General features: G+C 42.0%; 1 protein-coding gene and 1 long non-coding RNA gene across 5 annotated transcripts in view; one reads left to right on the forward strand and one right to left on the reverse strand.

The window, feature by feature from the left end:
- The window catches only part of LOC309436619, a 481,462-nt gene that overhangs the window by 270,418 nt on the left and 194,116 nt on the right, over window positions 1–16,928 (reverse strand). The window lies entirely within an intron of this gene.
- TRAPPC9 (trafficking protein particle complex subunit 9) overlaps window positions 1–16,928 on the forward strand; it is a 517,306-nt gene that overhangs the window by 68,430 nt on the left and 431,948 nt on the right. For all 4 annotated transcript variants that reach the window (XM_082045894.1, XM_082045896.1, XM_082045897.1 and 1 more), the window contains 3 exons: window positions 4,863–4,989; window positions 6,907–7,039; window positions 12,589–12,752. In XM_082045894.1, the coding sequence (XP_081902020.1) occupies window positions 4,863–4,989; window positions 6,907–7,039; window positions 12,589–12,752 (424 nt within the window). The remainder of the gene's footprint in view (window positions 1–4,862; window positions 4,990–6,906; window positions 7,040–12,588; window positions 12,753–16,928) is intronic.

Here is a 16,928-nt window from a genome sequence, read left to right on the forward strand (position 1 = left end):
GGGTTAAGTTTTAAAGGTGTCTTGATTTCAGTGTATGTCTGGAAACCTGAAGCCTAGTTGATGTTTCTGTATATGTAGATATTTTCTTCCTGTTTCAATGAGTTTTTATGCTTTTAAAATTTATTTACTTTGAAAAACTCAAAGTTTTACCGAACAGTAAAACTCTATTAGTGAGATAAATGAATGCTGCATTCTCCTTTGCGTGATAATACACTCGAGAGCCTTTAATTTCTAATCCATAGTGTGTACTTAATGCAGGTGTTTTGTTGGGGTTTGGATTATGTTTGTTCTCTAGAAAAACTCTTTGTTTTCCTGGGCTTTGTTGTTAAAGAATAGACTGGGAATGCATTCTTAGTGCATTATAGGGCAAATACATTGTGCTGAGGACTTACTTTGCTTTAGCAGTTGTGATCAGCATGATGCAAGGATGTCATTTTGATGTAATTTCAGGGATTAGGGAACAATATACACTCTGTATAGCAGTTTTTTTTTTTTTTTCTCTACTCTTATTAAATCATTTTAACACTAGGAATTTATAGTAACGCTCCCGTCTTGTCTGTAAGCAGATGCTTGTTTTAGGTGACTGTACTCCAGATGCATTCACCTGCTTTTTTGTCTATTACTGTCCTTATTTACCTTGTTTTTTGTCTGGATTCTGTCTGCTGTTAACATACTTGGTTTAAATCCTTTGGCGAGGAAGATGCTTTCTCTGACAGCTGCTTTTCCTGAGCCTTGACCTTTAAAGTATTACTGATTGTACCCCAAGAAGTGAAATTAATGTATAAATCTACATCCAGACATACAGCTTGATTAAAAATGTGAAGTAGAATAAGCTTTTATTTACTCGTTGCTTCTGTCTCCCCCTTGCCTCAAGAAAAACTGTGCTAATTAGGACCATGGCTTAATGAGGAGTTTTCCATACCTGTGAAAAGTGACCTGGTTATGGTTTGGGAACTGTGTAATTTCTTAGTGTTTTATATCTGTTTATAGGCACTTGATATACTGGCTTATTTGGGGAGTCAGATGGGAGTGGAAAAGTGGTTCGTATTAATTGTTCAGAGTTAAATTCAGTGTAGTTTTTTAGGTGAAAGTTTGAACTGGGAAGGTGTTCAGTTTAACCACTGCATTAAGTTACCACTGAGAGAAGCCATTGCTGGGCCGCTCTCCATCATCTTTGCCAAGTCTTGGGAAACGGGAGAGGTGCCCGAGGACTGGAGGAACGCAAATGTCACTCCAGTCTTCAAAAAGGGCAAGAAATAGGACCCAGGTAACTATAGAACGGTCAGCCTCACCTCCATCTTTGGTGCCATCTCAAAGCATATCAGGGATAAGAGGGTCATTAGGGGCAGTCAACATGGCTTCACCAAGGGGAAGTCGTGCTTGACCAATCTCATTGACTTTTATGAGGACATAACAAGATGGATGGATGATGGCGGAGCGGTGGACGTGGTCTGCCTTGACTTCAGTAAAACATTTGACACAGTCTCCCACAGCATCCTCACAGCTAAACTGAGGGAGTGCGATCTGGATGATCATGTAGTGAGGTGGACTGTGAACTGGCTGAAGGGAAGAAGCCAGAGAGTCGTGGTCAATGGGGCAGAGTCCAGTTGAGGCCTGTATCCAGTGCAGTGCCTCAGGGGGCAGTGCTGGGCCTGTACTATTCAATATATTCATCAATGATTTGGACGAGGGAATAGAGTGACGGTCAGAAAGTTTGCTGATGACACCAAGCTGGGAGGAGTGGCTGACACGGCAGAGGCTGTGCTGCCATCAGAGACCTGGACAGGCTGGAGAGTTGGGCGGGGAAAAATTGAATGAAATAGAACAAGGGCAAGTGTAGAGCCTTGCATCTGGGCAGGAACAACCCCAGGTTCCGGTGTAAATTGGGGAATGACCTCCTATTAGAGAGCAGTGTAGGGGAAAGGGACCTGGGGGTCTTGGGGACAGCAGGATGAGCATGAGCCAGCACTGGGCCCTTGTGGCCAGGAAGCCAATGGTACCTGGGGTGGATGAGAAGGGGGTGGTCAGTAGGTCAGAGAGGTTCTCCTGCCCCTCTGCTCTGCCCTGGGGAGACCACACCTGGAATATTGTGTCCAGTTGTGGCCCCTCAGTTCCAGCAGGACAGGGAACTGCTGGAGAGAGTCCAGCGCAGGGCAACCAAGATGCTGAAGGGAGTGGAGCATCTCCCGTGTGAGGAAAGGCTGAGGGAGCTGGGGCTCTGGAGCTGGAGAAGAGGAGACTGAGGGGTGACCTCATTCATGTTTACAGATATATAAAGGGTGAGTGTCAGGAGGATGGAGCCAGGCTCTTCTCGGTGACAACCAATGATAGGACAAGGGGCAATGGGTGCAAACTGGAACACAGGAGGTTCCACTTAAATATGAGAAGAAACTTCTGGGTGTTCCTGCTCCATGGGGGGATTGCACTGGATGAGCTTTCGAGGTCCCTTCCAACCCCTGACATTCTGGGATTCTGTGAAATTCCAGATCTCCCTAATAAACATACTGCGAATGGTTAATGTGGAGTTGGCTCTGCTTCAGATTAGGAAGATGTGTTAGATAGTATTTAGGGGTCCCTGACATTTTTTTAAAATTTATATTTGCTAGAGCTGATAGTGAACAAGACATTGGAAGCATTTTATTTGGTCCTTGATTTTTTAGGACTTTAGGTCCTTGTGTGAAAGTGTTTAGTTGAGGTGGATCCTGAATAATTAAAATAAATTTCAATATTTGGCCAAGTGATAGTTTAATGCTTTTGGGACTGAAATAATCTTACAAAGCCCTCTATACCTGTTTTAAACGTGAGTTTTGGAGTGTGTGTGGGGTCACCTTTGGTTTATGTTCTAAGGTTTGCTTCAGAGGAGGCAAAAGCAGAAAGATTATGATGAAGACTGAGGCTAAGTCAGTATTAAAGTGTGAATATTCACCCCATGTCTGTGGGGTCAGTGCCATTGAAGGATTCATGCTCAGTCACATGCAGTCAATTATAATATGTTGCATCATATCTAAAATTAGTTTGTGTTGGCTAGTTATTACAATATTTGTTTTGAATACTTTATTCTGAAGAATTGCAAGGAATATTTCCCCAAGAACGTGAACAAGGTCTATATGAGCTCCCAACTACATTAATGTACGTGACCAAACTTGACTTTATGGAAACGGGAACCAAAAAGTCTCAGTGCTCTGATACGGTGGGTGGTGAATGTTGGTTGGATCAGGTGTTGTATCAACAGTATCAAGTCTACAAAGAAATAATTGCTAGAATGAAGGATTTTATGACTTTTGGATTTATTATAATCTTGATGACTTCAGGTCTTCAGTAGAAGAGAAACGAAGAACCTGACAAACCTGTTCAGTTTGGTTTCTTAAGCTTCTGGGGTGTTTAGGACTTGCCGTTAAAAATCTTAGATGCGAAGCATTTATTTAGTTGTTATGTAGCACTTAGATGAAAAATGTGTGTTAATTTTCCATAAGAGAAGACATTCTGATAATGCTTTTTAATTTAGCTCAGTTTTTGATTACCGGTGGGTCGATTTTTGGTTAATATGTAGGAATTGCTCGAAGACGACTTGGCGGTGGTTGCTCCTAATGCAAATCAGGCCATTAAAACTTAATGTACACGGCAGGTCAAGTTTCAGTCCTTGGCTGGGTAATTGCGGTGGTGCCATTTGCGTTTCTTAAGTGCTTGTTACACGGGTATCAATGTTCCCAATTTCTAATTGAGAATTAGAAACACAAGAGGGCTGGTCTGCCTTCCTAACTAAACTCCGTGTTGAGCCTTCAGTCCCTTTGTGGTTTTCTTTTGCTCAAGCCGTGAGTTTTTATATCGGCCTTTATAAAAATAGCGTCCACTTCTTTCATAGATTTTTGAGTTGCCATGAAGTGTCCTCATCAAGTTGAGGTTTAATCCGGTTGTACTTAGTACATTAATTGATGGAGATATTTGCACAGTATCTTTATTAAAAAATAGAAATAAATTTCCATGTGCATACAAAAGCAACTGGTAACTTAGGCTTAAGTGCTTTGCAACATTACATTTCTTATGTGTTAACAGTACACTTTGTGTTCAAGCATCTTGAATTCATTAACCAAGCTTAAAAATAAAACAAAATAGTCTGCTAAGGGAGTAATACTGTGTTTGAAAGTTTGTTAAGTTTTTTTTCCTTGATTTCTTATTTTATCCAATATTTTCAATTTAGGATGCAAAGAGGTTTCTCTGACGTAAACTAAGGGAGTAAATCATACCGTCTAACTACAGACATCCAGGCTTGATAGAGGATCGAGTTAGCAAAGTAAATACTTACTCCAGTTTATTGAGATGTTCAGATTGGACAGTAAAGCTACACTTGCTCTATTATCCATAAATATGAACATTTTTTTCTCCCCGTAGATAAATATTTTCTGGCCGTTTCCTTTGATCAAAGCTAAACAGGAGCCCCCATCGATGTTTGATTTGCACTGTTCAAAATACAAGCAGATACATAGGAGCTGGACTTGATGATCCTTGTGGGTCCCTTCCAACTTAGGACGTTCTATGAACATAAGTAAGCTCACAGGTAGAATTAAATCTTGGTACAACACAACACCATGAAGATTATATTGCTCATTCTTTTTACTCATTGGTTATAAATTTTTATTAGTCTTTCATAGGTTGTTCCCACCTTGGATCCTGAAACACGTTTTACTGTTGAATGCAAATCTTGCCGCAGTTCAAGATGCAGTCGCTGGAACTTAAAAACCAAAATAACTGCTGTGAGCAAGTCAGAATAAATCATAAAAGTTTGGGTGATTGAAATAAGTATATATCATAAAATATAAGTGCATATCATAAATGTATTTACCTATGTAATATGACTTTTTCAGGGTCTGTTGACAACAGGAGTAGAATTCGAATCTCTTCCTGCGGCTCTTTCTCTACCTGCGGAATCTGGTCTGTACCCGGTGACTCTGGTTGGTGTTCCTCAAACCACGGGGCAGATCACGGTCAATGGTAAGGGACGTCTTCAGTCATGCTCTTCCTAGCAAAACACCAAAAAACCAAAACAAGAAATGTGTTTTCTCTACTAGACTTCATTAAAAACAGCCTGAAACATCTCTTGGTTGTAACATCAGTAATGAGCATGTATTTACAATATCTCACATACGCGAGGAAAAGGATAATGAACTCAAACTCCTCTTTATTAGGGCTTTCATTTCGAAAGCTTCTGAGGAGGATTACTTGAAGTTTTTCCTGACAATGCAGAAGATAATCTTGCAGTTCATTTTTCTTAATTAATCAGTTTCATGTAAGATGACAGAAATTTTTGCAGATTGCTTCTGTAGAAACAATTCAACCAAGGCGTATAGTCTATCGCAGTTGCGATATCATTTCATTAATAAGCCTAAATAAAATTGTGATCGTGGTAAGTAAAGAGAATTAAAGAGCTCTTGTAGAAGACGAGCAGATCAGTCTCCTGGAAAAGGAAGTGTATGTGGTGATGACAGATTCAACAAGTAGTAGCACTGAATCATATCACCAACACACAACTTTAGGTACGTGTTCCGGGAATACAGAGTTACGATAAAACAACCATTTTAATAAAGCTCAACACCAAGAGAAGGTGCCTTTGAACTTGAAGAAGCTCAGTTCTCACTGAGATTTTCTTAAGTGCTTTTCTGTCTGCTCATAAAACAATTCTTCGTTTGATTTGGTTTTTTTCCTAGAAACTGTTTCAGTAAATACAGAATATCATCAAAGCATTCAGAACTTTTGTAGTCATCTGCTCTGAGTTTCCCATACTAAAAATTTATTGCGGGTAGAGGAGTTGATTTCTGTACTTGTCGGCTGTTTGTGCATCACTGTATCAAATTTTCCTTCCAATATAGCTTGTATATATTGCCTGATAATGAACCAGTGCAGAGGTACTTTCCTATTAAATTGAATTTTCTGAGGATAAACTGTGGTCTTCTATGGCAGATGTCTGTGTGTGTATGGATATATAAAATCCTTTTCTTTTCCTAATCAGTTTCCTTTAGGATTCTTTTATCATTAGTTTCTGGCTATGGTCGAGGGAACTGTTAATGTATGTTTAAAGGTAACCCTCTACTCTGCCCTGGTGAGACCACATCTGGAATATTGTGTCCAGTTGTGGCCCCTCAGTTCCAGCAGGACAGGGAACTGCTGGAGAGAGTCCAGCGCAGGGCAACCAAGATGCTGAAGGGAGTGGAGCATCTCCCGTGTGAGGAAAGGCTGAGGGAGCTGGGGCTCTGGAGCTGGAGAAGAGGAGACTGAGGGGTGACCTCATTCATGGTTACAGATATATAAAGAGTGAGTGTCAGGAGGATGGAGCCAGGCTCTTCTCGGTGACAACCAATGATAGGACAAGGAGTAATGGGTACAAAATGGAACACAAGAGGTTTCATTTAAATATGAGAAGAAACTTCTTCCCGGTGAGGGTGGCAGAGCCTGGCCCAGGCTGCCCAGGGAGGTTGTGGAGTCTCCTTCTGTGCAGACATTCCAACCCGCCTGGACACCTTCCTGTGTAACCTCATCTGGGTGTTCCTGCTCCATGGGGGGATTGCACTGGATGAGCTTTCCAGGTCCCTTTCAATCCCTGACATTCTGTGATTCTGTGCTTACCACATGGTAAAAATCACGGGCACTTAATTTTTTTTAATTGTACATGTCACACATGCAAAGGTGTACATGTGCGTTGTTTGTATGTTGTCACATAATTATAAATTTTGTTATTTACGGGGTTTGAAAATCTTCTCTATGTTTTGTGTGCCGAGAAGATTCTCCTGTAGAGAGGGTGGTGTTTTGGGCAGCAGAAATATTGGTCAGATCTGACTAGTAAGTTTAGTACCATTAGACCTTTCAGAAAATAGACAAATTCACAACATATTGGTGTTTTCTTCTAAAAATCAGGTTACCATACTTCAGTTTTTGGAGTCTACAGTGATTGCCTTCTGGACAACCTGCCAGGAGTGAAGACCAACGGCTGTACACTTGAAGTCATTCCAGCTTTGCCAAGGCTGCAGATCAGTACCTCCCTTCCAAGGTGAGAAGCGGCATTACAGGATCATTTATTTGGTCGTATTTAAGCGTTAGTCATGTGCTGATTAAAAACTCCTTAATCTGAGTATGTAATCAATGCTTTAGTAAAATAAAATGTTAATTATATCAATGCTTTTTACTTGAGAAACCTTGGAATTTCATAGAAAATCTTTTGAGATTTAACTAACTGAGGGAGTGTAATGATGATTCATTATTAAACTCACACTTGTGAATCCTTGAAAGGCTGAATGTTCATACAATTTTGAAGCTGTAATCCATGGAGTAGCATAGGTTGGAAAGGGCATCTCTGGAGATTGGCTGGTCCAGGATCTTGCTTTGACAAGTGATATGACTTAAATGTTAGGTCAGGGGCATGATCTAGTTCAGTTTTAATTACCTCCATGGACAGTGTTTCCATCACCTCTGTGACAAATCAGTTCCAATGTCTGACCACACTCACAAGAGGCAAAATCGCCTCCTCTTCTTTATTTCAAACTGAACAAACCCAGCTCTTTGAACGCGTCCTCATACATCGTGTGCTCCAGCCTTGTCATCCTTTTGAGTAAACCTCTTCCGGACTTGCTCCCATATATCAATGTTTCCATTATTCAGGAGGGGCCCAAATATGACACCATGCTACAGAATCAATACCTTTAAGAGGTACAGGAAGACTCAACTAAAATAACTTCCTTATACACTCAACAAAAAGGACATGGTAGCAGTGTGGGGGTTTTGTGGGGTATTTTTTGAGCTGCTTTTTATGAAAAATTGAACTAATTCCATGATTTTAGAGGGAGCTGGTAAGACCCTGATTCAACTCAAATTTTGGAACTTTTCAAGGCTCAAGAGCATTCACCTACATGTCGATCACTATATGTTGGAGTCTGGCCGTCTGTCTACTGTTTTGCAAATAGTTGTAAAAGTATGGAATTTCAGTTTTCCATTTTTTGGTTTGGTTTAGGTGTTTTTTTAGTATTCCTTTTGGCTATGGATCAGGAAACAGCCTTTTCGTACTTACTGCCTTGATAGCTCCAGTACCACAGGGATCGTTCTATTGATTGAAAGATCTCAGCTCCACTTCTGATCCTTAGTAGGGTGATTATCAGTATCATATGACACAAAGACATAAATATACATATATATATATCTATATATATGTAATTTTTTTTCTGTTGTTGTGCTCTTCAGTATGGTTTACTTAGTAAAGGAAAGGAACTGGTTTGGTTCTGATTTTTCCCATCTGAATTCCATTTTTCTAATGTGGAATGGGCTGTGTCGATGGCTTTATATTACAAATATACAAGAGTAATATCCCAATGAATACAGTGAAATAATAAAATGCTGCAGTTGAGTTACACATAGGTAAATTCCCTATAAAAATTCTGCTAGATATGGAGTCTGTGTGGTTTGGCTGTAATCAAAATTAATATTGGCTAGCCAAGGTTATGAATATATTAAAGAACATGACTTTGAAATACAGAGAGAATTACAAATATTCCTAAATGTGCATAAAATCTACTCTTTTTGGATGTACGTTCAGCTGTTAATGTGGAACATCAACAAGGTTTTCGTTGTATATTGGTGTGTATTTACTTTCTCGTTGGTGTTAAATTGACTTTTAGTTCCTTCAGATGCTTTAGTTTTACTACTCAGGCTCAGTTCCTGTAACATGCTGGGAATTCAGATGCATCTCCTTGTTTCCCATTGCTTACTCCTTCTCCCAACCTCCGTGATCCCACCAAATTGCCTCACGCGACTCCTGCCAACTCTTTTCCGTCCTTCAGACTCTCCGGCCGATGATGTACTTTTAAAAGACATAGTGAAGAACTGAAGGAAAGATCGCTCTTAATTTACAGACAGCAGGATAAAATCTGAATCTCATTTCTCTTCTTGCTTCTTGTGGCAGAATGCAAACCCCCCTCTCTCCCTCCCTCCTTCGATATGGAAGGAGTAGACACTTCTCCCTCTCTCTCTGCTGTTTGAGGCTGACAGCTTCTTTTGTTTAGCCCAGAGACCCTGGCCAGGGTCAATAAGAGAGGAGAAGGGAGTGCTGAGGCGCCAGGGAGCCACTGGGCACCCACGGCCAGTGTGGGGGATGTTTGGAGGCTTCAGGGACACCCCACAGCCAGGGAGGGGGTGCAGAGAAGCTTCTGGAATGCCCACAGTCAGATCTGATCAGGCTATAAAACGGGATTCTCGTCGAGACTCAGCCCCTTGCGCGCGATCCCATTGGAGTTACGAGCTGAGCCGCTGCCACCAGGAGCCACTTCGCCCTCCCCGGGATGGAGACTCCACTTGCCTTGCTGCCACGTGTGTGAGTAAAATTAACCCTCGCAGGATTGCGAGTGTATCTACTTTCCGTGCACATTTGCACGTGTATTTATACTTTCCGTGCACATTTGCACGCGTATTTTCCGTGCTCAATATGAGCACGTGTGTAAATTAATCCTCACAGAATCGTGAGTGTATTTTCCTCCCGTGCTTCCACATGGGCACGTGTAATATTCCGTGCACATTTGCACATGTATTTCTCCTCGCAGGATTGCGAGTGTATTATAAATTAATCCTCACAGAATCTCGTGTGTACACTTTCCGTACTCACTACGAGTACATGTATCCCTTTAAAATAATCCCACACCGTGTTCAGGCAAATGTGGACTCTTCCCAAACTCAGGGCCAGCTCCAGCATTGTTTTGGTGCAGCCACGTGCATGCACACTGTGGACCTCCTGTTGTATTAGTTGCTGCCCCTTAATAATTTTCCTCAACTGATATCTGAACCTGTATTCAAGTCACTTTGGAGTGCTAAAACCCTGTTTCTTGCCGGTTTAATAAAAGTTTGTTTTGGACCCTGTTGTCCCTTAAACCAACCTCGGGGAGCCTCCGTGACACATCTTGATGATTTGCTTTACATTTATTTCCTTTGACGCCCACCAGCACATTAACCTCTGGACTTGTTCCAACAGGTCCATGTCCTGTGCTGAGGACCCAGAGCTGGACCAGCACTGCAGGGGGGTCTCACCGGAGTGGAGCAGAGGGGCAGAATCACCTCCCTGCCCTGCTGCCCACACTTCTTGTGATGCAGCCCAGGACATGATCGTCTTTCTGGCCTTTCATTGCCAGCTCATATCTGATTTTTCTCTACCAATGTCCCATGGCAAGCCTCAGTGTTGCAAGTCCAGAGCAAAGCTGATGGCTGTCTAGTACTTAAACAAGAATTGCGATGGTTTTTAATCAAACTGTATCACAGAAAAGGGATTGCGTACACTGAATTAGCTTGCGCTCAGGTTTCAGCTGTACGTTCATCCAGTGATTGAAAGTACCATTCGTTTGGTTTGTTACTATGCAATTCCTTGACACGTTTGTCTAAATATGAGAAAAGAAATTCCTTTTCTTCCTGCCACTCCAAATGCCCAAACTCCAGAGTGCTGCAATGATAATGATACATGACAGTAAATTCTAAATTATCAAAAAATATGTGTTTTCAGTTCTAGTTGTCATAGATGAATTCTGAAAGAATAAATCTGCTTGTTTGTGGAGGCTTCTTATCTTGTACTAAGGAAGGACAGGATAGTAAGGAAGGATAGCAGAAATATCTGCCAAAAGAAGGTAGTGAACTCTGCTTTTTCCAACAGATTTACTGTTCATTAATTGCCGTAGCTTTTGCCCTCGTATCCTTGATCCCTTCTGACCACCTTGCATTAGCATGAAAAATACAGTCAGAAAGTGAACCGCTGCCCATCTGTCTTGTTCCGCAGTCCTCCTTCCCTCATTCATGCTCTAAGGAGTTCATTTATATTCACTATTTCACCTTTCACACAGTGAATTTCTTCCAGGATGGACTCCCAGGAGATTTGTACCCTCTGCTGTCCCCTAAAACTGCGTTCTCTCAACTCCCGTATTGCTGCTTCCGAGCAAAGGTCGAGGTTACCGCTCAATTCTCCTTTATCCGCGATGTCTTGTCATAGTGCTGTGCACATCTGCTGTTTCAATAATTGACTGGCTGGATGAGTTGGTTATTTTAAAATGAAATGCTTGGTATTTATTTAAAGAGATTATCTTGTTTCTGAAGCTTTAGACACCCATGCATTTCACAGAATCACAGAATGTCAGGGACTGGAAGGGACCTGGAAAGCTCATCCAGTGCAATCCCCCCATGGAGCAGGAACACCCAGATGAGGTTACACAGGAAGGTGTCCAGGCGGGTTGGAATGTCTGCACAGAAGGAGACTCCACAACCTCCCTGGGCAGCCTGGGCCAGGCTCTGACACCCTCACTGAGAAGAAGTTTCTTCTCAAATTTAAATGAAACCTCTTGTGTTCCATTTTGTACCCATTACTCCTTGTCCTATCATTGGTTGTCACCGAGAAGAGCCTGGCTCCATCCTCCTGACACTCACTCTTTATATATCTGTAAACATGAATGAGGTCACCCCTCAGTCTCCTCTTGTCCACGCTCCAGAGCCCCAGCTCCCTCAGCCTTTCCTCACACGGGAGATGCTCCACTCCCTTCAGCATCTTTGTTGCCCTGCGCTGGACTCTCTCCAGCAGTTCCCTGTCCTGCTGGAACTGAGGGGCCACAACTGGACACAATATTCCAGGTGTGGTCTCCCCAGGGCAGAGCAGAGGGGCAGGAGAACCTCTCTGACCTACTGACCACCCCCTTCTCATCCACCCCAGGTACCATTGGCTTCCTGGCCACAAGGGCCCAGTGCTGGCTCATGGTCATCCTGCTGTCCCCCAGGACCCCCAGGTCCCTTTCCTCTAACACATCTAACTGGTAGAATATTTTTTGTTTCAACAATACATTGCTGTATTAAACCTATCTTACCTTGTATTTCATGATCCCTTCAGAACACATTTTCTGGGTGAACAGCTGTGTAAAACACTTAGTGCCCCTCATCTCTCATTAAAGGTATTTCTGTCTTCATTCCGCATTTATCACACGTTGGCGGAGTTTGGCAGTGCCTGACAGTGTAAGATAATGATTCCTCGCTTGTGAGGACAAAGTTTTCGTCTCTTCTGAGGTTTCTTCTACCAGTTCACTTGAATCCCTCTTTGGGACTTGAGTTTGGACTTGAGGATCTTTCTCACACTGTTTTTTCCACTTCTTATTCTCCTCAATTTCATTTTTGCTTATTTCTGTTTTACGTTCAGCTCTCAGTACTCATTGTTACTCAACCCTTGTGTTCAAACACTTGGTAGATCAAATACCCTTTCTGTTTCCAAGTTTGCTTATTCTAATGACCCGCTTTTGCTTTTTTTGCTTTCTTTCCTTTCTTACGATCTTTGCAGCAATTTTTAAGAAGCTTTCAGAGTTAGGAATGCATATTTTATATTGTTTGAAATCTGACTTGTCTTATGCCTAAAATATTAATGTTTGTCCTCAACGGTTGTAAAAAATGACCCTGACTAATGTGAGGATGGAAAACGATACCTGATGTCTTCAAGAACGCAAAGCAGTGGGTTTTGAGTCTTAAAGAATAGTTCATGTAACTCGGAGAGGATTTTAACACCTTGATGGTAATCTTTTGTCTGTGTGTCCCATTTTGTAGGTCTGCCCATATGCTCCAGCCTTCTTCAGGGGACGAAATCTCCACTAATGTGTCTGTCCAGCTTTACAACGGAGAGACCCAACAGCTTGTCATAAAGTTAGAGAATATTGGAACAGAACCGCTGGAGAAACTGGAGGTCACAGCCAAAACAGTCAACACTAAAGGTGTGTAAGCGGCTTTACATATAGAAATAATAGCCATCACTTTTTCTCTGCTAAAAGGGGAACTACTGGTATTTCTTTTATACATCGATTTAAAATGAATATCATAACCCCCTTAAGGAACTGGAATAATTCAGTTGGATTTTATTGTAGGAGTATAGAAATGAAAGAGAGCATCAGAAAATGTAGAAAGAAATTGTAGAACCATTTATGTGTCAAGAGGGTCACCTGCTTTTTGGGAATCTAGACGTCATTTTAATAGTACTTGGAAAAAATAATCCTGGGACAATAACAAGTCAGAAGCAAGAATCTTGGGTCTTAATTGTTTTATTTTTATGTCTAACAAAACTGGTTAGTTAAATAAATTCCCATTAGCAGTAGTGTTGTCCTACTTGAGGGAATGGAAGTGAGCCAACCTCTAATCTCACTCAGTGAGCAATAATTAAAAAAATGGGATAAAATCCAAGGCAATAAAATAAAATAAGCTGTTGTGAGTTAAAAGAATAGTGAAGGTATGGAAGAAATACAGTACATCTCCTGGTTCTAGTTGTTTCTCCTAAAATATTTTGTACATATTAGTATAAAAAATATCGTGATAGGTGAATCTTGTTTCTGTTTTGTGATGTGTTTTATAAGTTTAGTTTGTCCTCGGGCATCGTTATGAAAATGATATTAACAGCAGAACTGCAGACGACAAGCTAATCTTTACTTACAATAGAAATACCTTATTTTATTGCAGGTTTTATTCTGACAGTGACAAAGCATTAAAATGCAATGTGGTTTTTGTTCATTTCAGTATATGAATTAGTGATTTCTTTCCAACAGAGTATCCACTTCTCTGCCACCTCAGCGAATACAAGTTGCCAGTCATCTAAGAATAGATTTGTCTGACACTTGTGACCAAGAACAATTTTAGAAACTGAACTGTACGATAACTGACTGTTGTTATTGCAGTAATTCCAATGTGCTCCTGTTGCGCTGGGTGCTGCGTGTATGTAAGAGAAAGACCAAATACAGCGCACAAATTACACGCTGAAGTTCATGCAATGAAATGTATTAAATGGAGGAATATATGTGCCTCTGAATCAGGTGTTAATCAGACTTTTGATATATAACATTACGCAGTTAATTAGTTCAGAATTTGGAAAGAGAGACTCTTGTCAACTTCAAACCCATCATCTCTCAGTCACAGCTTTTGCTAAAAACAATGCTGAAAAATGGGAAAAGTTGATGCTCAGCTTGAGTTCAGTAAAACTTGGATTTTACTTCATCTTTCATTTTCTTTCTCAATAGAAAATGTTGACAATGAAGCCTCTTTGTGTATTTGACAGTCTCTTAGATATTATTAAGCACAATAATTGTTGTCTTTATCAGAAAAAGGAAAACTTCTGAGGAGTAACCTATAAAGATACATACTGAAAAAAAAAATATTAAAAAAAAAGTAAGTGATTTGTTCTGAGTGTATGATCAGAATTATAGAATTGTAAAAGTTTGCATGGGCAAAGGCCTCTGGAAATTGTCTTAAACAACCTTCTTTTGAAAGCAAAGCTTTCAATGAGACTCTCCAGGCTCCTGACAAGCACAATCTTCAGTTTCTTACCTTGTCTCACAGAAGCAAAATTCACCCCTGTATTTGGAACTGGGTGCTCAAGATAAGCCTTGTTTTGGAGGAAAATCCATACGTATTAAGTATGAATTTTACGTGACTCTGTGCTGTGGATATGACGTAAAGCGCTGAAAAATGCCATCCATGGTAAAAGAATTAATGGTCTCCATTAAGCATGTAATAATTGTGTTATTCCAAATGTGATTGCACTGAGGTCGTAAATTGATATAAATGCATGAGGGTGGACTCATCATACAGTGTGACGGGGTTGTGGTCATCAACTGGGAGCTAAACATTTGTGATGTCAGCAGCTCAGTTTGGTCGGTGATATAATATGGATACGACGTTAAACCGTCTCTAATAGCAACACAAACTCTGAACTTGATATTATAGATCAAGATGAGAGCATATGCAGACACAAACCAGTGCACTAAGAAGTTGTCTCGTGGATGTTCTTCACTACTGTGAATTGTGGCTGTGATTTAAACTGCTCAAGGTCTCCTTGAAAGCCATTGGGTACTTACAGAGTCACAGAATCACAGAATGTCAGGGGTTGGAAGGGACCTGGAAAGCTCATCCAGTGCAATCCCCCCATGGAGCAGGAACACCCAGATGAGGTTACACAGGAAGGTGTCCAGGCGGGTTGGAATGTCTGCACAGAAGGAGACTCCACAACCTCCCTGGGCAGCCTGGGCCAGGCTCTGCCACCCTCACCATGAAGAAGTTTCTTCTCAAATTTAAGTGGAACTTTTTGTGTTGCAGTTTGAACCCATTGCCCCTTGTCCTATCATTGGTTGTCACCGAGAAGAGCCTGGCTCCATCCTCCTGACACTCACCCTTTATATATCTGTAACCATGAATGAGGTCACCCCTCAGTCTCCTCTTGTCCAGCTCCAGAGCCCCAGCTCCCTCAGCCTTTCCTCACACGGGAGATGCTCCACTCCCTTCAGCATCTTCGTTGCTCTGTGCTGGGCCCAGAACTGGACACGATATTCCAGGTGTGGTCTCCCCAGGGCAGAGTAGAGGGGCAGGAGAACCTCTCTGACCTACTGACCACTCCCTTCTCATCCACCCCAGGTACCATTGGCTTCCTGGCCACAAGGGCCCAGTGCTGGCTCATGGTCATCCTGCTGTCCCTGGGTCCCCCAGGTCCATTTCCCCTACGCTGCTCTCTAATAGGTCATTCCCCAACTTATACTGGAACCTGGGGTTGTTCTGCCCAGATCCAAGACTCTACACTTGCCCTTGTTCTATTTCATTCAATTTTTCCCCGCCCAGCTCTCCATCCTGTCCAGGTCTCTGATGGCAGCACAGCCTCTGCCGTGTCAGCCACTCCTCCCAGCTTGGTGTCATCAGCAAACTTGCTGACAGTCACTCTGTTCCCTCGTCCAAATCATTGATGAATATATTGAATAATACTGGTCCCAGCACTGACCCCTGAGGCACCGCACTAGATTCAGGCCTCAACTGGACTCTGCCCCACTGGCCGCATCTTGGGAGCCCATGGGAAATTGTCGTCCAATTTCAGCCCAATACAAAGAGCTTTCTGTCATGTGCTTTGGTTCTTTCAGTCTTGCCAGTTGGTCATCAGTCTTTTGTAGCTGCTGCGTGCAGGCCTGTCTGACTTCCATTTCCATTTTCTGGAGCCACAACTTGCAGTACAAAGATGAATGCTGTAAATGGCAAGTGTTCTGATTTTTTGGGGTGTAAAATACTGGATGGAATTAGCTGTTGAAATGCGATGACTGGACCTCCCTCCTTTGTTATGTCAGCTATAGCCAGTCACTTTTTTTGAGGAAGCCCCATTCTCTGGCATCACTTTTGATCATGTCTTATTAATGAGAACCTCTGAAGATGAGGCTTTCAAAACTGGCTGTTACTTCATTTATTCTTTTTCTTTCAGGCGCAGCTCTTTAGCTTTTCCACTCTGTCCCTCAGATAAACGAGCAGAACTTGCAGCTCGGCTTGTGCAAGTTCATAAAGGACATCACGGGGTTTTCGAGTCCTTTAGCAGCCGTGCGTTATGGAACAGATCCTGAGGCAAAACCAGTGAAGGGAACTTGTCATATCGCCACAATGAACGTGTCTGTCATGTCTTTTAATGTCTCGTTGCACCACTGTGGCTACCAGGCTGTGCTCTCTGTAGGCTGGACATCACGTGTGTACTGTCAAGGTCAACTCTGTGTCACCTCAAATTGTCCCTCACCAGGTCAGACGGTCTAATCCTTCTTTTAGAATGATGACACGTGCAAAGCTGGACCCCTTTCCATCCTTTGTGTCCAGTCAGCTCTCGTCAGAGGTTTGTTATGTCTCAGTTAGGGGGCAGACTCCAAGCTTTGATAATCCAACTATTTGATCTGCTCTGGCAAATACAACACTGATGTGCTGGGTGTTCTTACCAACGTCACAGGTCATTAGGTCTAGGAGTGAGCAACAGCTGCACACACTGAATGAACCTGGGTGATGAAACAAAACCTCCCTGATGACTTGACCTCATTAATGTTTATAAATATATAAAAGGTGAGTGTCCGGAGGATGGAGCCAGGCTCTTCTCAGTGACCTGAGGGTCCTGG

Source organism: Streptopelia decaocto (assembly GCF_964273445.1).
Source record: "Streptopelia decaocto genome assembly, chromosome: 2".
NCBI lineage: Eukaryota > Metazoa > Chordata > Aves > Columbiformes > Columbidae > Streptopelia > Streptopelia decaocto.